Here is a 23,426-nt window from a genome sequence, read left to right on the forward strand (position 1 = left end):
ACGCACTGTAGGGCTTGGCTAACTGACAGTACGTAGTTTAGATTTCCGAATTTACTTTTTTACCATGATAAACACTACAAGAATGAACCCCGCGTAGCGGTTGTCCGTAGGCACGTCTGCACTCGATGAAGGTCGAATGCGAATGAAAAAAAAGGATGCCTGGTCTCTCTGATTCTTCTCTTGTTCTTCGCCCGACTTCCTGAAAAACAACACGCCGATTTTTGGGCAACAATAAATCAAGTTACGAAATATACCCGAAATACTCGTGTGTTCATTGGATGGCTTAGACGGGGAAGTTGGCAGAGGAGAGTTCTTGGCAGCCACACCTTCAAATAAAAGTTCCGCTCGGCTTTCCGTACTGATCTCGGCCGGCACCTCCTACGCCCGGCCGAATTTCGTTACAATATATACAAAATTATTATTATTATTTCAATCAGAAGTTTGCAACGCAGTGAAGGGCACCTTTCCGACCCTATGAAGTATATATATTCTTGATCAGCATCAACAGCCGAGTCGACCCAGCCATGTCCGTCTATCTGTTTCTTCGCAAATTAGTCATATTATTTTCCATGACATGCCACAATACTATAACTCCTTACAGCAGAGCTGGACGCAACACTAAGATGTAAATTCAGTGTATTTGTGCGGATGAGAAGCCCCATGTGCTGCGTTTAGCGCTGTGGTGGAGTTTTTCTCCTTCTCCAATATATTGGTTTTCATGCCAGCTTGCTCTCTAAAATAATACCGCGTAGAAATTAGGTGAGGCTTATCGGTCTATAATCCTTGGGGCTAATATTACTGCACTGACCTGCTTTTGGCAGGAAGACAATCCAAGAGGTTCTTTATTGTGTATATTGCGTAGAGCCATGGGGTGATCACTTTTTTGGTCATTTGTAGTATTGCTGGAAATATTGCAAGACGTTGATGCACTATGTACAGTACATATCAAGTGGAACTTGCGACACCAAGCACGTGCGTGTTCGCGTTCGGTGTTAGTAGAAGGAAGTAAATAGACAAGAATGCGAGGCAACTACTACTGGCGTGCTGCCGGATTGGGAGCTTGCATGCGTACTTAGTGTGTTAAGATTAAAATTTTTAGGTTAGGAAGGCTGTCCACTTTAGATGTTATGGTGTACAAATCATTATAATTTGCACAGTGGACTCTAAAGGGTTATTCCTATTTAAAGGATGTGAGTGAGGCAAAACTAATGGTATAAGGGATTTAGTGTTTCTACTCGGTATATGATAATTAAGCTGGCCCAGCAAGTCAGCACTTTCCACGTCAACACGGATTAGGTTATGGATGATACCTAGTGTGGTTCTACGACTAGATAAAGAGGGTAAGTTAATTTGCAGGAGTCTACTAGTATAAGACGGTAACCCCTGGTTTGCATCCCAGTTTAAAATGCTTTACTGAAATCAGTATAGATTACATCTGTCTGAAAGTTATTTCGGTAGCCCTTCATAATAAAGGAAGTGAGCTCCAACGGATTGGTTGTTAGTGATCTTCGCTTTATAAAACCATGTTGACATGGAGAAAAAAATTAGCCTACACAGGTGCGGCAAATGAGAAGAGGAATAACAAATGACAGGTGCGGCAAATGAGAAGAGGAATAACAAATGATTCCTTCCAAATAAGGGGAATGTGGTAAGTTCCTAAGGATAAGGTAAACAACTTTAGAAGGGAGTTACACATAGGCGCACTGCCAGGTATTCCGTCGGGACCTGGCAAACAGACTGGCTTAACACGATGAAGATCTAAAAGAAGAGAGTTTTCGTTTAAGGTAAGACTGAAGTCCATGGATGACCCGACGAGAAAGTTGCTGACGCACGCGGTCTGCCAGTTGGAGGCGTTGTGGGAGGAGGCCAAGCTGGAGGTGGTGGACAGGGACCTAATCCCACCCATACCAGAGGCGAAGGTACTCTTCCCCATCGGAATCCAAGGGGAGCGGGCGCTGAAGCTGCTGCTGCGTCAGAATCGGGACCGACGAAGGAGAGGACGGTGCCCTGACCGTAGTAGTCAACCCGTCGTATGGAGGTGAGCCCAGTACCCATGACACTCAGGGTGCTTCAGCTCAACCTTCATAAGAGCAAGGTCGCGTCGGCGGAACTCCTCACAGCCATGGAGCAAGGATCCGCCGACATAGCTTTGATCCAGGGGCCATGGACCGCCTCAGGCAATGCCATCGCCGGACTAAGGTCCGCAAATTACAATTTGCTCCATACACCAACGGTAAACAGGAATAGAACCGCCGTACTTGTACGGAAGATCTACACGCTAATCTTATATCTTCTTACAGCACTGATGACCTGACTGTGGTGATGCTAGAGAGCGGAAAATGCGGCTTTTGGTAGCTTCGTACTACATGGCACATGACAGGACGGCCAACCCAGAAGAATCCGCGGAAGATATAGGAAAGTCCCTAGAGACCCTCTCCAAAGAACTGCTAGAAAGAGGACCAGGCCTCCCTGGTAAAATAAGGACATTTCACTCCGACGAAACAAACTCAAAGAATTCTTTAAACTTTTCAACCAGACGAAGATAATTTTATTAATGAGGAATACACAGTCCTACTAAGAGACTAGAAGAAGGAAATACGCAAGGCGCAGAGAAACTCGTGGAAAAACTTCTGCTCCAATATAGAGACTGTCCCAGAAACGGCTAGACATCTAGACCATTGAGAGAGCTCTACACAATAAGGAATATGCAGTCGGAGTGTTCGTGGACATATCCGGGCATTCAACAACGTTAGCACGGGCGCAATAATGGATCGCCTAGAAGAGACCAACACGCCCCCGCTATCAACTCGTGGATAAGATAGCTTCTGAGTTGTCGGCGGTTACCAGCTTACGCGGATGACATAAGCGTCGACCCTCAGCTCGATCATGGAAATAACGCTCAGGGAGATATGTGAGTGGGCGAAAAAGGTAGGACTCAATATGAATGCGGAAACTTGTCCCTACAGGGATTCAAGTTCAATTGGTCGAGACATGACCACTACGTCTACATCTACTACATGATACCACTAACCATACAACATATAGACTGGTCATTTCATACAACGAAAATGGACACAAAAATTTCTTAGCGAGCGGTCCCATGTTAACTGTTTGCTGTTAGCGACAGACCGTCTGTTAGATTTTAGCTTTTAGCGACCGGTCCCATGTTAGCTGTCATCTGTTAGCGTCAGGCCTTTACATGTATGCGTGTTAATGCATTCACGTACACGGGTGCATGTGTGCGATCATTTCATTTCGGCCCAGCAAGAATATTTGCTCTTTTCCTACTTTTCGCGCTAGGTACCCTAACAATATGGGCATATTCGCTATTGGGTTAATAATAAAAATAAGAATGTTATATGTTATAATACATTTCTTAATGTTTCAGCATATATTTCATATTTGTTTACAATTCAAATCAGTGGCAGCAGTGAAATGTGTTGCATATATGTACATATGTATTCGAATGAATAACAATCCATCTACTGAGATACAATTTACAATTTACCTATACTTATTATGTTTACAGTTTGACAGTTCCAGTTTTGCATTCCCAGCTTAACATCTTCTCTACATCTACAGATCGGTTTTTATGGCAGCTATATGATATATGTAGTTGTCCGACTTTCATAAATATTATACCAAAATAATAAAATAATAAAATAATAAAATAGGCCTATATCTCAACAAAGTTATAATTTTTTCTATTAATTCCCCGATCGTTCCTATGGCAACTATGAGATATAGTCGTCCGATTTTCAAAAAATTAAAACCGAAATTCTGAAATAATATAAAATGGCCACATCTCAAAAATGGTGCAAAATTGTTTAAAAACAGCCAAGTTAAAAATTTTTTTTCTAAAAATTTATCGAACATTTGTATGACATTTGAATATGATATAGTCGTCCGATCTGGCCCGTTCCGACATATATAGCAGTGAGTTTATATAGAAGACTATATGCAAAGTTTCATTCAGATAGCTTTAAAACTGAGGGACTAGTTTGCGTAGAAACGGACAGACGGACAGACGGGCGGACGGACAGACGGACATTATCTTGGAAAACACTTACCTGTTATTCCTATACTTATCAGCTATATCCTTCTTCCATGAGACAAAAATTGGCTTTTGTTGCGCTAAAAAAAGAAGAAAGTTACCATTAAAATATAACCATAGGAATGTATGTGCATAAATACGTATGTATTTACATATGTGGTATTACACTTACCCATAGCTTGTGAATTTGTTGGCGAAGTCGAAATTAATTGGTGCGCTGCAAATATAAATAATTTAAAAACAAGTAAAGATGGATATATATGGTGCAGTACTTACACATTGTATGTGTCTTTATCCAGCTTGTAGTATCTGTTTTTATATATGTATTGTCAAAACGACAATTTCTTTCCGCTGAAATAATAAAAACAAGAAATAATAATAATATGTAAGAAACGCATATACATATAATAAAGTACCATACTTACGTTGTTTTATTGGAAAATGTTGTATATAAAAAAATAGCTTATTGTAGCTTCACTTTTGTTCGTTTCGCCTGTTTTCGCAGAATTAACAATTACAGGAATAGCGGGCTTTTCGATAATTTGGTGCTGCCAGACTGGGATTAATCGATAGGGCGGATTAATCGATATGGGATTAATCGATATGCAGGGAAGTATAAATTTCTCAAAATCTGTCGGTCAGATCGACCTAAGATTTTTATAGAAATTTAAGAATAGAATTCCCTTTCTTTTGATATACCGTGCAAATCTACATATCCTCATTTAAGCTAGAAATATTATGTTGAAAGTTAGCGTCGAAAACAAGGTTGGCGCATTCAATTGGTTAGAAACACGGCTCGTGTGACGTCACACGTCTGGTGGTCGGTGGGTTTTTTGCTGGTACATATAAGTATATAAATGAAAAATTGCCGTTTTCTCTTAATCGACTCAACCGATTTTGATGAAACAGCTAAAAAATTGCTCAAAATGCTGATGTCGTTTAATAGGCAGTTATTTAATTTTATTTTAAATTGCTTAAATGGCTAACGTTTTTAAATCTAGTATTTTTTTAACATGGTTCCGTTCCTTGGATCAGCAACTAGTTCTCTGCTCACAGTTCCCAGTTCACAGCTGGTCCCATTTTCATACTTCGCGCCTCTGTTATCAGCCCAATTACACCACCCACTGCTATTCGATTTTCTCAAAATCTGCCGGTTAAAATCCATTGAAATTTTCACCAAATATTCTTTAAGCTTCTCCTAATAAGCCCATATACCGTGCATGTTGGCATATCCTCTTAAACTGGAGTTATAAGACTTTAAAAATTTTCTTCCATATTTTGTATGGAGCCGACCCGAGGTTGGTAAACTGTTATACGATTTTCTCAAAAACTGGCGGTCAAAAGAAAATGAAACTTCCCAGAGTAAAACTACAATAAATATCCTTTATCCTGGCATATCGGGTATTGCTACATATCCTCTGTGAGCCGAGATATAATCAAAATTGCGAAAGCACGATTTTTCAAATGGCTTTTTTTAATAGACACAAAGGTCAAATCCCCTCAAACCCAGTAAAAATCAATAGTAAATTCATTTTTAAGCATTTATAAACTTTATGTTGTTCAAATTAGTGCCTTATTAACGAAATAAATTAAAAATAAAAAATCCCTCAGTGTTCCATTTTCCCACCGTTCCATTTCGACGCTAATTTGACGGACATTTTTTCAATTACAATTTTCTTCATTAAACCCGTATATTGTTATCGGTGCAAATCTAGTATCTAGTATATTTTATGTAGATCTATCGATTTTCGCGGCAATGTAGTAGCTAATGCATTAGAATAATGCGTAAAAGTGCCATATAGTCATATTGCTCGCACTTGTATAAAACGCTAAAGCGCTGTCAAATCTTTAATGAAATCTCTAGTTAGTGCGCTAGTATCATAATAGTATTAGTACCAGCCTAATCAGTAATCATACTCGTTCAGCAGAACCATAGTAGGAAATCCATCTGTGATCAGTGCTTATGTTGTTCTGCAAAACGCAGTCCTACACGATCAGTTTGCTTCAGGTTATTTGATATTTAGATTACTGCCACTGCAATTTGCTTAGTTTGTTGACATATTCGCTTAGCGTTGACACCTAATTAAGACAGAGTTGATGATGGGGCCACCCAAATACAGGAGAGGGTGTTTATGCACCTATTTTTAGTTATTTATTTATTTATTTTTGCAAAATTCATGTAAAGTATATTTTTTATGTAATTAATTCGCGCAATATACAGCGCTTTAGTTCACTTTTAAAATATTATGCAAAATTTGCTTAATTATTTAGTTTACTCTCGCAGAATACTTTCTGTTAAAACGTTTATTGCACGGACGGGATATGTGGGAAATGGATATTATTGCAACAACCAGTGGATTCCACCTATTTAATTTAAAAAATACCATAGATGGTATTTAATAACATATTTCTTTGCTTGCAGTAAATATGAACATCAATATTTAAAGGCAATTTATCTTGTGAATTTTTTGTTTTGTTTCATTTTTTGATAACAAACAGTGAATATTTAATTCTTTGACAATTCAAATGTAGATTAGTTGGTTCGTAAAAGACAACGCATGCAAATATGTATGTACATACTTATATTTACATATTTAAGCAAGTAAGAATGTTTAATTTGTGTTCGAAACTTGAAATCAAATGCGTTGAATAGGTTTTATTTACACATTTTCTTAAATCGAGACACATTGAATTTGGATTTGTTTTTAAGCAAAGTTTTTACATACATATTTCGGTATAACAATAATGTACGTTTATAAATGTACATAGATATGTAAATATGTATGCCTATTTAGACTTCAACGATGTAAAAATTACATACATACTTCAACAGATCATAAAAGCGCTTAAGAAATAAATTTAAATAAAAACCAAGCCTGAATATCTGTATATATATATAAGTGTGCGTATGAAATGTATAGTACAACTTGGAAATAATAAAATTACCTAAAAAGTATGGCATACGAACGGTTTGGTATAGTTGTTCAAAATGAACAATACGGCGATGATTTACAAATCCAACCAGAAGGCATACAAAAATTAAATATTGAAAACATAAATCATGGCAAGTATTTTTCCTACTGTGTACGTACAAATCTAAATAAACCTTTTTATATATGAGAATACGTACATTTATACACATGTACGTGTGTATTTAAACGCATGTACATACGGTATCTTAAATTTGCAGTTTCCGTACAAATGTACACTAAATACATACATACATATGTATGTACATGCCTATAAAAATATTTATTGTAAAAAAAAACTAAAAATATTTTAATAAAATGAAAATTTCTAGTTATTCAGAATGAAGTACTTAACACTAATCAACATGAAAAAATGCATTTGAGGCCGTCAGCAGAAAATGAGTTCATGACTAAAATGTATGTTGCGTTTTTATATAAAATTTAAATGTTTAAATAATATAGAAATACATTTTAATTACTTTTAAACTATTTTTTTCTAGAAAAAAAAACTTAAATATTGTTCATCAAATGGATATCAATAATAGTATTAAAAATATGGCTTATGTCGAGGAATATGATGAAATATCCAACACAATGTTTAATAATAGTGACATAGCAAGCAATAACAGACTCACATGCGAAGATTCTACGACAAGCGAAATTAATACCTCGGGAAAATCAAGAAGGTGGGAACAGAAGCTGGTTCAAATTAAAACAATGGAGGGAGAGTTTAGTGTAACAATGTGGGCTTCGGGTATATCCGACGATGATGAATACTCAGGATCAGACCAAAACATTGCTGAAACAGAAATGTTAACAAAAGGAAAGGACAACAAAGATGAGGAGTCCTTCTTACACCAAGGGGTGTTCTTGCGTGAAGCACAAGAAATTCATCCACAGATGATTGCAGATGTTAAAATTCTGACTGCAAAGAATATACTCAATACTTCTCCAAGCTTGGTGGAAAGCACAGTCTTACAGGGTACTGATTCCTCCTCCTCGAGCAATCTTCAGTTAATTAATGAAACCGCCGCATTAACAATTAATAATAATCAAAGAATTTTAAAAAGTGATAATAACTGTCAGCCAATTTCAACATCGACTTTACCTAGTACTTCGGTGCCAATTCTTGGTGTTAGTTTACAAGGAAGGCTACAGCCTAATAGCTTATCTACATACAACGACAGCCTAGGTAATTTTCTTACTACTACTTTGATTCTTTCACTTAAATTAAATTCATATAATAATAAAATACATGCAGGAACACCTTCTGGATCTGATCTTAGTTTCAATTATTCCGATGGGAGCATAGCAACATATCAAAATGATAAAAAGATTGCCTGTCCACATAAAGGCTGCCATAAAAATTTCAGAGATTCATCGGCAATGCGCAAGCATTTGCACACACACGGTCCCCGTGTGCATGTTTGTGCAGAGTGCGGAAAAGCCTTTGTGGAAAGCTCAAAACTAAAACGTCATCAATTGGTTCACACAGGAGAAAAGCCTTTTCAATGCACTTTCGAGGGATGCGGAAAACGTTTTTCCCTTGATTTTAACTTAAGGTAAAATTAACCCATGTACCCTATTGCAACCGTATATTAATACTTTAATAAAATAAGCTTGAAGTTGAAATTAATCATATTGAACTATTTTCAGAACCCATGTAAGAATTCATACTGGCGACAGACCTTTCGTTTGTCCCTTTGATGCCTGCAATAAAAAGTTCGCTCAATCCACAAATTTAAAATCTCACATATTAACTCATGCTAAAGCTAAGTAAGATAATAATATGTTTATTTGACATTTTATTAATACATTTTTATATTTAAGGAGGAATACTATCAGCGTAACGCATAAAAGCAGCAGTGAAGAGAACCCTACAAATTACATTAAGTCAGAAGTACTAGATAGTATATCATTATCGAAAAATAATGTACCATTTGTAGTTTATGCAGACTGAAATGTGTATTGTATACCACTCCTTTTCCAGTTTTTGAAATATTTTATTTAAAGGTATGATTGACATTTTAAGTAAAACAGCAGGAAATCATCAGGATAGGTTTATATATATATAAAACTGGAAAATGGGAGCTTGGTACATTATTTGGAAATTAAAAATAAATTAATTATGTAATGTATAATAATTACTTTGTATTAAAATTGTACACCTTTAAAGAAGAAAGAACATCGATTCTTTGTTGGGATAATTTTTTTAAAGTTAAAAAAATATTTGTAATTTATATCCTTTTTGTGGATATAATAATTTGTATTATTTTGGGCGCCATAACTGTCAGTTCGTTTTTACGAAAACTATCAATACATGAATATTAAAGTGTGTAAATGAACACCATGTGGACGATGAATTCGGCCTTAGTACTGGAAATATTTTCTGATTTTTTGAGTAAAAACAATTGCATTTTAAAAATAACACTTAAACTTAAGTATTTTCTAGACTAACGTGTATATTTATCTAAACATTTTTTTGCGAATAAAAATGCAGATTATAATTTTAAAAGCGTACAATTTGTATCTCTTATTTGGTAAAAGCTTGTGTAGATGGTTCTGGTAAAGCTCTTACATATTTAAAAAAAGAGCATTGATGTTGTTTTAAAATTAGGCAACACTGAAAAACGTATTGCGTGTACATACAATACATAAAATCAGTCTCTTTTCTTACCTCTTCGAAGATCGATTGATATTTAACAAAATTTATTAGTGTGCGTGATACCTTGGCAAAAATTGGGTTAAGACTAAAATATATTTTTTATATTCATATAAATAGGCTCAATATGAATAATAATTAAACCTGCGTTGTTTTTATTTAAATATATGTATACATAAATGACAAGATAATATATTTTGTAGGAGTGCTAATAATAAATATAAATTCTTTTTTGGCTGCAAGTTGCAACACAGGAATTCAGATCAGTGTGTATGCATAAATATGTATGTATGTATGTACACAGGTATATGTATGTACATGTATGTATGTATACACTTGAAATAACATGCCAATGCATGATTCAGGTGAATAGCTTTTTCCTAATTATGTAAAACAACCCAAATAGGAGGTATCATAAATAAATTTTATTTTTTTTAATGCTTTAATACAATTACAATATTTTAGATACAGATGCAGATACAAATGTATGTATGTTTGTATATGTATGCGAAGATGAAATGGCGTACTCGTATGTATACGTACATATGCACCATATACATATGTACATAGGTACATACATACATAAATACATTTAATAAAATACATATACATTTATTTAAACTGATTTTATGTATGTACATATATATACAAGATTTAATAGGACACTAAACTCTTCTTAAAAATACATATGTACATATGTATGTAGTATACATTTCTTTGGCAAGCGTAATATTGATTATTTTAGTAACTACATAAATAAATTTGAACAAACCAAAGAAGACCATGGATTCAACCAAAGGGAAGAAAATCAAAAGTAAAAAAATAAGATCAACTGAAAATCATGACAAACAGAATATAAATATGGTAAGCTAAATTCTATTACTTTATTAAAAACACCTAATCACGTCATGGTATAATTTTTAGAAAAAGAGCTTCAGTAAATTTGATGATCTGCAGAGGCGGAGCTTGTTACACGTACGTGCAAGAGATTCTAATAAGCTAAGCAACTAAAGAATAATTTACATTCGAAGAAATTACTAAAAATAAAAAACAAAAATATATATATCAAAGAATTTATTTAATTATTTGATGTTTTTTTTACTTAAACTTTTATTAGACTTCAATAGCTGAGCAGCACCTAGACAACTGTAATCAATGTCAAAAATCGGTATACAAAATGGAGGAAGTTATTCTTCAGTTAAAAACAGGAACAAAGATATTTCATAAAACTTGTTTACGTTGCAAAGAGTGCTCTAAACAATTAAAGTGAGTAGATAATATAATGTACAATAATAATAATACTATTATATTTTGTGATGTGGTTTCTCGTACAGACTAGAAAACTTTCATGCTCACGATGGCTACCTTTATTGTCATATGCATTTTAAATTAATATTTGCACCAAAAATAGTTTATGAGGAGATAAAACCACGAAAGCCAGAACTTATAATACGTGAGAATCAGCCAATGGAATTGCCACCAGATGTCGCCAGAGGTAAAATTGACAATAGGACAAAATCGTCGGCAAAACGGATATATTTTAAATATAAATCTCTTAGACCCTTATTGCAAAGTAAGTTCCTTTTCCGTTTTTAAATTAATAATAATATATTACAGCATCCGATAAACCAAATCTGGGACTTGATGAACTCCAACAACTTAATGTGCGATCTAGATTTGAAATGTTTGAAACTGGCGCTTCTTCCCAAAATAATAATCATTCTCAAGATAATCGCCAAGAAACCCCCATTACCCATGGCAAATCGATTCGATCAACGCTAAGCAAACTTCAAAAGCTTGGGATTTCCAATTTAAAATCTGAACAAATAGAGGAAATTAATGAAATCAAAGTATTAATAAAAGATGATAACTCGAATGACGATGATAGTGATGATTGCTCTCGAATGATATTAACTGAAAAAGAAAGACCTTTGGGGTTAGGAGAAGCAATAAACGATATAAAAACTAAGTTTGAGAACGGTGAAATGGTAACGAAAGAAGAGAGACGGGAAGAACGAAAACAGGAGATACAAGAAATACGCTCTCGTTTATTTATGGGCAAACAGGCGAAAATCAAAGAAATGTATCAACAAGCAGTTGCTGAATCCGAACAGGGCCTTACCTCAGTTGGCAAAACTCCAGAAATTAAACTGACTACAGCACCGCAATCTATCAAAGATCGTTTTGAAAATGGTGAAGCTTTTAGGAATAGTATAAAACTGCAATTAAAAGAAGTCATTGAAGATGCAGAAGTATTTGAGTCTGGTAAGAATTCTAATTTATATTATTAAATATAGTGCTTAACCGTACATAACATTAATTATTCTTTTAGCTATAAGCAAAGACTCACGTAATATCTTTATGCAAATGGACGCAAATAGTGCTTCGAATCTAGTCAGTTCCAGAAGCAGCATTTCAAATAATCCACCAGTAAAATTAATTCAAAGCAATAAAAAGGTAAGAAATAATACTTAGTTTCGAATAATAATTTATTAATTCATTATTTATTAATTTATAAAACAAACAGAATATCGATATGGATAGGAATATCATAAAATCGGACGCCAAACCCGAATATTTGACAGTTGCCACCGAAGAGTTAACTGAAAGGTTTAAATTTTTTGAACAATTTCGTCCAGTTGAAAATAAAAAGCACATTTTTCGTATAACACCGCCACGAGAAGGAGTGGTTAGAATTGATACCGATACTGATACGGATATTCTGTCATCTACAAAAAAAACTTCCATTGCTGAGGATATTTTGATGAAAACCAAAACGACATCAACAATTTTAAACAAATTTCGTGAAATGGAAAATTTTAAGATTTTAGAAAAAAATGACAAAATTAAACAAGCGAAACCTATGAAGTGCTTTACTCCGCCGCCCGAAGCAGAGAATTTTACTAATAATAAGTCCGACTCCGAAGATGAGGATATCTTTAGCGAAGATGAAGAGACAAATACTAATGAAGATAGTGATGACGACAAAGGAAGTGAAAGTGAAAATGTGAGAAAATCATGTAACCAGGATCAGGCGCTTCAAGAGGTAACAGTTTATTTAAAAATAATTTAGAATTTGGTTAAAATAATACCTATAAATAAATTAAATTAAACCTTTTTCAATCAACAGGCAAAGAACGCAGCTCGTGCAAAGCAATTGCGTGCAAAATTTGAAAAATGGCAAGACAATGAAATTCAACGAGAATTAAAAGAAGATCGTGAAGATGTTTACTCCCAACTAATTTCTAGTGATTCTATAGAAAGTGCCAAAATGTAAGACATTAAAGAAAATTATTAAATAAACATGTTGACACATTTTTATTTATAGAATACGAGAACGCTTCGAAAATATGAAGATAAACGGGGAAATGAAAAAAAGTGTTCCCAGACCTCAAATCAATCGTTTTGTTGTATGTTCGTTATAAAATATTAATTTTATTTTATAATAATTTATATATTTTTCAGTAATCTCGATAAATAAAAAGAACTGAAAAGTGCTTTATATTATCCCAAATCCTGGACAAGAAAGACCCGTTCCTCCCAGAAGTTTACAAAATTATAGTAATCACACATTTTACATGTTTAATCTGAAAATAAATAACGTATTTATTAAAAATTTAATTTTATCTTTTAAATTATTTCGAGCCCAATTCAGATGGTAACATAATGTTGATACTGTCGTGATAATACAGAAATGAATATTTGCAAAATAAAAAAATTAATATTTCATTTAGGATTACGAAATAATATTGTAATAACTTATATTTTATATGTTGTAGTATATAATAACATTTTCTGACATTTTTAATGTGGCAAATATAATATAATTATATACAATATAATAAATATTTTATTCTATAGCTTTATCCATGAATTCCAAGAATCGTTTGGCATATTGTTCAGGGTCGCATGTCGATATACCATCAACATTACTCCCATACTTAACAGTTTTGGCTGCTTTTGCTGCCTGCAAATGAGAGTTATGATTTAAAAAGTCAATAAAATATATTTTGGGTGAAATATACCTGCTTCTTGACGCCGTATTGCGTTAATACATCTATAATGGCTATAAAGTATATTTCGCGTTTTTCTGCAAAGTAAGAAGAAAATAAATATATGGGAAAGGAACTCATTTAAAGTCTTTCTCTCACCTTCAATGCTCGGAATGTCATATATGTCAACTTCGTAAATGACTTCTTTATACTGTGCACCTCTTGGTGAATCAGGCGGTGTATTGTACGTCCAGCTTAAAAAGCATTATATTACAAATAAAAAAAATAAAACATTAGCTTACTTACCGTTCACCACTATCGCACTCCTCACTTTCGCTGTTCTCACTCCGACCAGCTGCTGCCACATTGTCGCCTTGAAGAGCTTCTTCCTCGGCACGCACACTATCGTGTACGCCGACTAATAATGAATAGTCCATAATGTGCAACTTGATAAGTAACTATATAGAAACAAAGAGAATATATTTTTACTGCATTTCGAAAAACAAAATAAAGAAACATATTCAAGAACATTGTGTGGTGGCATTATAGAGCTGTATACTCACGTCCACATCGTTATTCAACGTATCCATCAACTTCTCTTTTGCTTCCTTTCCGATATCTAATTTAACTTTTTGTTTGATAAAATCATTATCCTTTAAAGTCGGCAAATGCTTCTCAAGCTCCTTTTCTGATGCCTCCCGATCCACGGTACTACCTTTCAAATCAAACTTTCTATAAAATAAATGTTTTATTTGCTATACAAAATATATCGTAACGTAAACGTTCAAAAATATTTCCCTTACTTGTGAATTGTTAAGTGGGAGCTGAAAACATTCCTCATGACCGCAAAATAATATTGGACGCTCTCCACAGTTATCCGGTACATGCCTAAATATTGCGGTAATAGGGTTTTGCCATGTCGTTCAACAACGTACTAAATATTGAAAATCAAATAAATTATTTGTATAATTAATTAAAAATATGTAAAACTCACAGGATGATACTGCTTCAAAAATGCGTGCATACGCTCTATTTCTTCCGACGTTAAACTTTTGATTATAAAAAACTTATCATAACTCTGATAGAATTGTGCACCTGACTTTCCAGAAGAGTCAATTTGTATCGGTTGTGATCGAGTTAAGGACTCGCGATAGTCAACGTCATCGACCCCAAATCTTTCACGCAAATTCCGAAATACAAGGGGACAATATTCTTTGACTTTAAAATGCGATGGCATATTTTCCCTTAAATAAACAATATATAATTTTAATCTTTTAAGTTAGCTTTTAGTGATAACTACATAACTGTTTGAAACTGCTTTATATAAGAAAAATTAATTACTTCGAATTTATTTTCTTACTTGTTAAATAGATGATTATCCACCTTAATTTTCGAATAAGCCCGAAAGTCATCTGGCAGCAGCATTACGGGAATATTTACATGACTTAGTTCATTGATCTGCGTAAATTTTTTAATGTTGTTTTATTAGACTGTTGTAAAATTGTTTAGGTATATATATATTAACGTACAGTGTGATTAATTCCCCACATAAATACACTCAAAATCGGTTCATTGGCACGAAAAAGTTTTACTTTTTGATGCTTCACTCGAAAATGTTTCTTTTTCAAAATTCGTGGCTGCGATATCGATGAGATCTTTTTATCCATGTTTTCTTGCAAAATAAGAAATGTATAATTAATTATAAACGAGTGAAAAAAAAATCAAGACGTTACCATACATATTTATGTATGCAATTTATATATGTACATATGTAGATACAGTCTACATGTTCTAGATACATATGTACATACATATACATATGTATGTACGCAAAAGTGCACTTTGTTTTTATATTTACAAATTTTTCCTGAGGGGGCTGTTCTAAGTTATTACGTATAAACTGAAATGAATTTAGAAAGTTAATGCACAATTACGTTCTTAACCATAATGTATACACAGGACAAGATATAAAAATATGTTTTTTACCTATAACGTATCACTTGCTTTTAAAGAAAAATATTCTAGTTTACATAAATTTTTATCATCTAATACAATCGATATGTCGAACATTTTAAAACTATCGATAGCGTGCATACTTTAAGTATAAAATATCACATTCCCATCATCAATAGTTTATTTTCTCAGAGAGTCACCAAATATGAACCGTGTGTTTTATTCTAATGTAAAGACATATGGAAATACATACATTTACATATACATGATTATTAAAATGTTTCAAATTAATTTTTTTTATTTTTACTAATTTTTATTCATTTGATGATTAAAAAAATGTATTATCTTACTTTTTTTTTGTATTATTTATTTTGCATATTCTAAAAAGACAAAACTACTTAAACAATTAATTTAAAAAGTAAAGAGGTTATTTCCTAAACACACATTTTAAATGAAATAAATTTTAATCAAAAATACAAATAGACTATTTATTATAAATAAATAAAATAAGGTATAACGACAGTATACAAATGTACATACATATGTGGACGTACATGTCCTCTTCACATACTGACATATTTTCCTCCGCAATTCGTGCTATCACGATCACTTACTGTCATTTCTTTTCTCACCGCTATTAAAAGCTCTCCCTTTCGTGTTATGAAATTTTGTAAAATATATCTTTTAGTTTGACTGGCTTATGTGCTTGTATTGAAAAATTTATAAATAATTTCAGAATAAATCTAAGTTTAATTGAGAAATTAATACATACATACATGTGTGTTTGTAGTATAGTTTGCCTACTGCAAATATAATGACGGAATCGGGAATCGATCTGGGCTTTGATATCGAGTTCGATTTAAATATAAGTCTGCTAAATGATAACGAAACTATGGATTTTTTACCAAATGTCACTGTAGCGGGCAGTTCTGATATGGAATTTTATGAGCTAAAATCATCTACTCGGTCTTTACGATCCGATGAAATGTAAGTACATACACATATACATATACATACATATGTACCTCCATTTCTGCGAAACTGATATTAACATTAAGTGTACATATGTATGTATGTACATTTAGGGTATATTTTAATGAACAGAAATACATATATGTATGTACATATGTACATACATATACAGACATTGAGCTGTAAGTAATAAGAGTATATATGTATGTATGTATGTACATGTGCGTGCTAGCATCATTATTTGATGTATGATTAGCGCAATCTTATCAAGCGAATGTGCATATGTATGTATGTACATATGTACATATGTATGTAAGTATTGTAAGTGAACAACAACTGAGATTTGGACATCTACATATAGGCATACACAATTCACACGCATACATACATGCATTCTTATGAAATGAATTTATTGAATATTTGAAATATTGATTATGTACATATGTAGCTACATACATACATATATATATGTACATACATACATAGATATGTACATACATACATAGATATGTACATACATACATTTGGCCTATAATAAATTCTATTATTTTTTTCCAAATAATAGAAATACAATCGCTAAATAACTTAAACATACATATATGTACATACATATGTATATATTGTTATTTTTGATATTAAGGCACACCCTGTTTTATTTGAATATTATATGAATATAAATACATACGTAGATATGTACATATGTATATATGTATACATTCTAAAGTTGCTGCAAAATGAATTCTGGTGTGCTTGTGGTATCACCAATACATTCAATTTCATTCTAAATGTACATATGTACATACCTATGTACTTGTACATACATATATAATATAATAAATGGGTAAAGCTGTATAAGGTGGTTTCTCAAAAGGCTCTATTTCTCTCGCTTAAAAAAATTACCCTTAAGTCACTGGACAATTTGGTTTAATTTAAAATAAATGCTTGTAATGTCCATTTAGGAAAATGTTACTTATTTATAGCATTATACACTTGGCCCTCGCTTAACACGAACTCTTTTAGCACGAACTCGGTCTTACACGGTTTTAAATTTGTTCCCATCCCCCTTTTAACACGCTAAAAACCTCGTTCTTAAACGATTGCAAAATATCGAAACAATCAAAAATTACTGATTTTTACAAGGAGCCACCAAAAAAGAAACCATGTTAAAACAAACTGGCTTTAACTATAAATGCCACCAAATGCATTTCATATTATGAATTATGAATTTTTAGTTATCAACTATGAATTAAAATTATGAATTAAAATTATGAATTAAAATTATGAATTATGAATTAAAATTATGAACTATGAATTCAAATTATGAATTATGATATGAATAAAACATATGATCTCCTTACTTTTTAACATTTTTTAGTTTCTATAAAGTTTAACCTATTAATTAATTATAAGAAGCAACTTTTTTAATTAAATACCAACTTTTAAGTTTGAAAATATGAATGGTATGCTTTTATTAAAGGCATATACATAATAACTTTTGGTTAATTTTGAACAAATGTATGCAACTTTAATAAAAACATACCAAATTTGAACAATAAAAAATTTTTTTTGCTGTCAATTTTGAATTTTTAGAACGTAACCCCTTATTTTGTACTGAATCCATGTTTCGCTTAACACGATTTCGCTTAACACGAGGTTTTCTAGGAACGTAACCCCCGTGTTAAGCGAGGGCCAGGTGTATTTTATATTACCTTTTGGGAGAGAATTTAGAATAGGGAAACCTTAAAAATTCATCGCATAATATGCTTTTTATTTTTGGGGAAAGCATGTTTAGTCAAACCAAACAGTATCTTTTCACATTCGCTCGCCATATAAAACATCAAGGTCTTTTGTAATATTTGAAATAGTGTTTTAGCGATATATTGCTTAATAGAAAACATGTTTTCATACTGGAGTAAAAAGAGTATGGCAAAAAAAACGGAGCAACATCCAGAAATGAAACCATCAACAGAAGAAAAATTGTATTGCGAAAATATAACTACAGATACAGCTTCAGAACGTATCCTAGAATTTCAGGACTTTTTAAGGCGCGTGCAGACATTACAGATGTCACAAAATGAACAGCACGATGAAGAAAGTAATCAGAATTCGATGGCAATTGAAGTTGGCGAGGAACCTTCAACCACAATTTGTTCTGAAAACGATAAAATGAACATTAGATCCTTATATCCTTATTCAATGCCCCTGTCATCGCAGATTTTCTGTGAATCTACCAAAAATATTCGTGTCACAGTTGGCATTGACAAAGACTTAGAAATGATTCTAGAAATGGATCCAAGTATTGTTGATTTTGATGACACTCAAGTTATAGAACCGCGTATAGTGGGTCTTCCTCCACTTTCGGGTGGGTAGGTACATTTACAATATTGCAGTCTATTCTACATACATTTTAATTAGTTAACAACAGTTGCATCCATTTCTTATCTATAATATTTCCTTCACAGACCCACATTTAAAACAGCCACACCCACATCCCGAACTCAACTGAAACTTCAGTTACAACGAGAACAACATCAGCAGCAACAACAACAGCAACAGATGACAATGCAACAAATAATACTTGACTCAGATTCAAAAATGCATTTGATGTTGGGATCAACTGAAACGGAATTTATAGATAGCTGCAGCACTAGCGCCTGTGGCAGTGGATCATCGAGTTTAGAACAGATGTCACAATTAGTGCAAAATGATCGCTCAAGTCCTGTTAAATTGAAGGTTCCTCTTCAAAGTATTGGGGTAGATGTACCACCGCAAGTGCTGCAGGTATGATAATTGATAATAAATGCCTTTATGATATAAACCTTTTTATCCTGATACAAAGGTCAGTACAGTGCTAGAAAATCCCACAAGATATCATGTCATACAAAAGCAGAAGAACCAAGTGCGACAATATCTGAGTGAATCTTTTAAACCTTCTATTTGGGGCTGCAATAACAGTGACGTAAGTGACGTGTATAATTATTTATATAATTATTAATACCATATATGTTTATTATATATATTACTATAATATTAATAGATGAAAATGGCCAATAACTCAGCATCTGCTGGCAATCTACAGCAGCCTTCCTCCTTAGAATGTGATATAGCTATGAATGTTAAACATAGTTCAAATGGACATTCCGCCGACGATTCAATGCAAATTTCACCATTTGGTTGCAATTATTTACGAAGTGATAAATGTAATCCCAATGAACAAAATTGTTCATTGGGAAGTATTAATAATAACACCACCGGAGAATCATCCCCAGCAATTGTTAGTAAAACTAATCAGATGGGGCTGGTTAAGGCTAATTCAAGCATAGCCTCTTCTACAAATGCGGTACGTCTCTCATCCGGAATAATTAATTCTATAAGAAGTACCGGAAGTTCGTTGCAATCCACATCGGCACCCATATCGCCCAGCTTAAGCTCGGTGGCTACTAGTGCATCAGAAGTGAGTTAGTGATTTTATTACACTCTCTAAGAGTATCATAATTCCATGTTTTCTTGTCAATTATAATATAATTATTTGATTTGTACTTTTACAGCTTCCTTCGTTCGACAGCGATGTAAGTATTATTAATAATGATTACGAAACCATGTCACTACGTTTGGTTTTTTTGTGAAGTTGTGCATCTTGTATTTTCAATTTAACAGTAATTATATATAAAATATATATATAATATTTTTTCGGTTTAGCCAGATGATCTCTTCGATGATATTTTGCAAAATGATTCCTTTAACTTTGATCAAAACTTCAACTCGGAATTATCAATTAAACAAGAGCCACAAAGTTTAACGGACGCAGAAATAAATGCAATGCAGAAGGATCGACAAAAGAAGGATAATCATAACATGAGTACATATACCAAGATATATTACACATACATTATAAGAAGCCTACATAAAGTATTCCTAATAAATATTTGCAACCCTATTTAGTTGAACGAAGGCGACGCTTCAATATTAATGACCGAATCAAGGAGCTCGGCACCCTTTTGCCCAAGGGGAGTGAGGCTTTTTATGAAGTGGTTCGCGATATTCGGCCCAATAAGGGGACCATTTTAAAGTCCTCCGTTGATTACATTAAATGTTTGAAACATGAGGTAGCTCGCTTAAGGCAAAATGAGTGCCGTCAGCGGCAAGTGGAACTTCAGAATCGGAAACTTATGACACGAATAAGGGTAAAATGTATTAATATATCTAAAACAATATTATTACTACTCATTTCATTAAAGGATCTGGAAATGCAGGCCAAGTCTATTTCCGATTATCAATTCAAATCCGTATCAGTATCAGCGCCTACGCAAGCCAATGTATATCTCAAAAGCTCCGGCTTGTCGCCAAATGTCTCACAAAGTCGTCGTTCGCTTGTGGAAAATCAAGTGGGTCCTAAAATTATTCCAGTTGTAGTTTCTGCTAATGTATAATTTATGTATATATTTGATATTTATTTTAAAAGCGGATGGAGATCAATACTAACGACGTGAATTCGGGGATGAATCAGATTGACGAACTAATGGAGGATTGTAAGCATCCGGTGCAAGGCGGTGACCCAATGCTGTCATCACATAGTCACATGCTGTCATCGATGTTACCTTCGCATAATTTTAAACCAAAGAGCGGTGTTTCGGAGGCGAATGTTTTATTTAAAGCCCACAGCAGCAAGGGAAATATGGTAGATGACTGTACATCGTGCTATAACAGCCTGAATCATCATAAATACGAGAGTTGTCAACACAAATTAAAGGATTCTGTTAAGAATTCTGAATTTGGAAGTGTACATAATCATGAGTCCCTGCTATTATCATCATCTTCCCAACAGCAGCTTTGTGAGCAGAGTTCCACCGATTTGTCTGGAGGTTTGATGACTGATGATCTTTCATCTTTAGTAGATGATAGCCATAGCGAGCCAATGCTTCTTACGCCTGAAACGTTAGAAATTGACTTATAAATATACCTGTACTTCGTTTACCGGTATCCAAAGGATACAAGGGTATTATAGCTTAGGGCCAACCAAGAATGCAAGTAATAAACAGAGGGAATCATCACCGACCCCATAATGTTTAATTATTCTTGAATAGCACCACCAGCCGAGTCAACTTAGTCATGTCCGTCTGACCGTCGTGAAAATGACCAATTCTCAGAGTGGCAGACAACTTTTGTTTTAAAATTAGTCCGTGCCCATTTCTTCCCTAACAAATTATAAAAAACAATAACTATGAAATAGTGAAATTTGTTTAAAGTAAACATTTTTATAAAATAATTCGACGGGTCGTATTTAAAAAAACTAGTAAAATCTATAAACAATGTTTTTTCTGCTTCATGCAACATCTACATATTTATTGAAATTACCTATGCGTGTACATACCAACATTTGTCTTTATTTAGGTGTTGTGCAATATGTTCCTTTAGATTTTTACCTACTTGTTTATTTTGAAAGTACACAAGATATAATCGTGTGATTTATAAATTGAAATGAAAAAAAATTTACAGATTATCACAGATAATAACAACATCCAAACCAATGTTTGTTATACCCTTGCAGGGTATTATAATTTCAGTCAGAAATTTGCAACGCAGTGAAGGAGACCTTTTCGACCCTATAAAGTATATATACTATTGATCAGCATCAACAGCCGAGTCGATCTAGCCATGTCCGTTTGTCCATCTGTCCGTCTGTCCGTTTCTACGCAAACTAGTCCCTCAGTTTTAAAGCTATCCGAATGAAACTGCATATTGTCATCTATATACTCTCACTGCTATATATGTTGGAACGGGCCGGATCGGACGACTATATCATATAGCTCCCATACAAATGTTCGATAAATTTTTAGAAAAAAAAATTATAAGTTCTCTGTTTTCAAAATGTTTGCCAATTTATATTATTACAGATTTTTGGTTTTAATTTTATGCAAATCGAACAACTATATCATATAGCTGCCATACAAGCGATTGGTAAATGTTGAGAAAATGTGAAGCTTGGAATGTAAAACTGTAACTGTCAAACTGTAAACATAATAAGTATAGGTAAAATGTTATGTAACTGTTTTAGTGTGTTTTCAGCATTTTATATATGCTATGTATAAGATTTTATATATTTTCTTTTTAATTATTTAACCATATTGGCCCGATTCTTAATGATCCAATTGCAATCTGCAAGGGTATTCCAACTTCGGCGTGCCGAAGTTAGCTTCCTTTCTTGTTTAATAGATTATGTAAATGCCAAAGGCAAATAACATAATCTGTTTGGAAACAAAAAAGCAAATCAAAACTAATTAACCAATTTTTGTAAATTAACCTACGTTAATATGTTAAGTAAACCGTTATGAAGGCAGGTCGAAATCTTTTGTTAATAATATTTGACTTTAATTTAAAATTGAAAAATTTTAAAACTTTTGAGTTAGAGAAAATAAGAGTGTAAAACATTAAAATAAATGAAATGTATAGTTTTTTGTTATTCTACATTGTTATTAGTTATTTATAAAAATAAAAATACATTTAAGAAATCCCACCTTAACAGTTAAAGGGAGATATGCCTTAAGGAAGCCTATAAATATAGCTAAACTGTAGGACAAAGTTTACGAAGCAAATACACACTGCCCGACAGAATATATCATATAGTCAGGGCCGCCCAAAAGCTTTTGAAAGAGCATATCACCAATAGTATAAATACATAACGATAACGCAAATATAACCAGTGTCTTTATCATCATTGTTTAAAAAAATATAAATAAAGAATATTTGTTTTCCAATCCATATTTGCACCATTTGCCTTTTTATTTCTGATTTAAGGGGGGACATCTGAGTAACTTTTTTTAAAA

At 33.2% G+C, this 23,426-nt stretch overlaps 5 protein-coding genes across 18 annotated transcripts in view; 3 read left to right on the forward strand and 2 right to left on the reverse strand.

Annotated features, from left to right (window-relative positions):
* Positions 1 to 4,247, reverse strand: part of LOC108074898 (uncharacterized) — a 39,516-nt gene extending 35,269 nt beyond the window's left edge. Inside the window, exons 1-2 of the mRNA XM_041776635.2 lie at positions 4,227 to 4,247; positions 4,071 to 4,134 (exon numbers count right to left, since the gene is read on the reverse strand). The gene's annotated coding sequence lies outside the window, so the exon portion shown is untranslated. The remainder of the gene's footprint in view (positions 1 to 4,070; positions 4,135 to 4,226) is intronic.
* A 2,469-nt stretch (positions 4,248 to 6,716) lies between these two features.
* On the forward strand, positions 6,717 to 9,079 carry pho (pleiohomeotic). Of its 2 annotated transcripts, none has more exons than XM_017167105.3 (6): positions 6,717 to 7,118; positions 7,356 to 7,440; positions 7,524 to 8,215; positions 8,285 to 8,585; positions 8,680 to 8,799; positions 8,854 to 9,079. In XM_017167105.3, exons 1-6 carry the CDS (start codon positions 7,010 to 7,012, stop codon positions 8,981 to 8,983), a joined length of 1,437 nt encoding a protein of 478 aa, XP_017022594.1. In that variant the 5' UTR covers positions 6,717 to 7,009; the 3' UTR covers positions 8,984 to 9,079. The 2 variants fall into 2 exon arrangements, with proteins under 2 accessions (XP_017022594.1, XP_041632666.1); XM_041776732.2 differs by having other exon boundaries at positions 7,027 to 7,138.
* Positions 9,080 to 9,646: 567 nt separating this feature from the next.
* Positions 9,647 to 13,306, forward strand: LOC108074889 (uncharacterized protein PF3D7_1120000). Of its 6 annotated transcripts, none has more exons than XM_017167099.3 (11): positions 9,647 to 9,740; positions 10,431 to 10,549; positions 10,610 to 10,660; positions 10,803 to 10,951; positions 11,020 to 11,180; positions 11,303 to 11,950; positions 12,018 to 12,142; positions 12,213 to 12,731; positions 12,816 to 12,958; positions 13,014 to 13,095; positions 13,151 to 13,306. In XM_017167099.3, the coding sequence occupies exons 2-11, from the start codon at positions 10,469 to 10,471 to the stop codon at positions 13,151 to 13,153; spliced, it is 1,962 nt and encodes a 653-aa protein (XP_017022588.1). In that variant the 5' UTR covers positions 9,647 to 9,740; positions 10,431 to 10,468; the 3' UTR covers positions 13,154 to 13,306. The 6 variants fall into 6 exon arrangements, with proteins under 6 accessions (XP_017022588.1, XP_070143850.1, XP_017022587.1 ...); XM_070287749.1 differs by having other exon boundaries at positions 9,692 to 9,766; XM_017167098.3 differs by having other exon boundaries at positions 9,697 to 9,740; positions 10,392 to 10,549.
* A 152-nt stretch (positions 13,307 to 13,458) lies between these two features.
* On the reverse strand, positions 13,459 to 17,609 carry PIP4K (phosphatidylinositol 5-phosphate 4-kinase). 4 transcript variants are annotated; one of them, XM_070287752.1, is made up of 10 exons: positions 17,503 to 17,609; positions 15,207 to 15,349; positions 15,038 to 15,135; positions 14,672 to 14,921; positions 14,481 to 14,611; positions 14,241 to 14,409; positions 13,984 to 14,135; positions 13,837 to 13,931; positions 13,711 to 13,775; positions 13,459 to 13,652 (listed from the first exon to the last, which is right to left on the reverse strand). In XM_070287752.1, exons 2-10 carry the CDS (start codon positions 15,342 to 15,344, stop codon positions 13,536 to 13,538), a joined length of 1,215 nt encoding a protein of 404 aa, XP_070143853.1. In that variant the 5' UTR covers positions 15,345 to 15,349; positions 17,503 to 17,609; the 3' UTR covers positions 13,459 to 13,535. The 4 variants fall into 4 exon arrangements, with proteins under 4 accessions (XP_070143853.1, XP_017022599.1, XP_070143852.1 ...); XM_017167110.3 differs by lacking the exon at positions 17,503 to 17,609 and adding an exon at positions 15,664 to 15,778; XM_070287751.1 differs by lacking the exon at positions 17,503 to 17,609 and adding an exon at positions 15,536 to 15,577.
* On the forward strand, positions 16,298 to 23,363 carry Mitf (transcription factor Mitf). 5 transcript variants are annotated; one of them, XM_070287747.1, is made up of 10 exons: positions 18,662 to 18,697; positions 18,817 to 18,968; positions 19,065 to 19,383; positions 19,442 to 19,561; positions 19,640 to 20,056; positions 20,151 to 20,171; positions 20,302 to 20,461; positions 20,545 to 20,786; positions 20,841 to 20,987; positions 21,065 to 23,363. In XM_070287747.1, exons 1-10 carry the CDS (start codon positions 18,677 to 18,679, stop codon positions 21,554 to 21,556), a joined length of 2,091 nt encoding a protein of 696 aa, XP_070143848.1. In that variant the 5' UTR covers positions 18,662 to 18,676; the 3' UTR covers positions 21,557 to 23,363. The 5 variants fall into 5 exon arrangements, 4 of the variants coding, with proteins under 4 accessions (XP_017022586.1, XP_017022585.3, XP_070143848.1 ...); XM_017167097.2 differs by lacking the exons at positions 18,662 to 18,697; positions 18,817 to 18,968 and adding an exon at positions 16,298 to 16,617; XM_017167096.3 differs by having other exon boundaries at positions 18,541 to 18,968.
* The last annotated feature ends 63 nt before the right edge of the window (positions 23,364 to 23,426 follow it).

The sequence above is a fragment of the Drosophila kikkawai genome, chromosome 4 (assembly GCF_030179895.1).
Source record: "Drosophila kikkawai strain 14028-0561.14 chromosome 4, DkikHiC1v2, whole genome shotgun sequence".
NCBI classification, from domain to species: Eukaryota; Metazoa; Arthropoda; class Insecta; order Diptera; family Drosophilidae; genus Drosophila; species Drosophila kikkawai.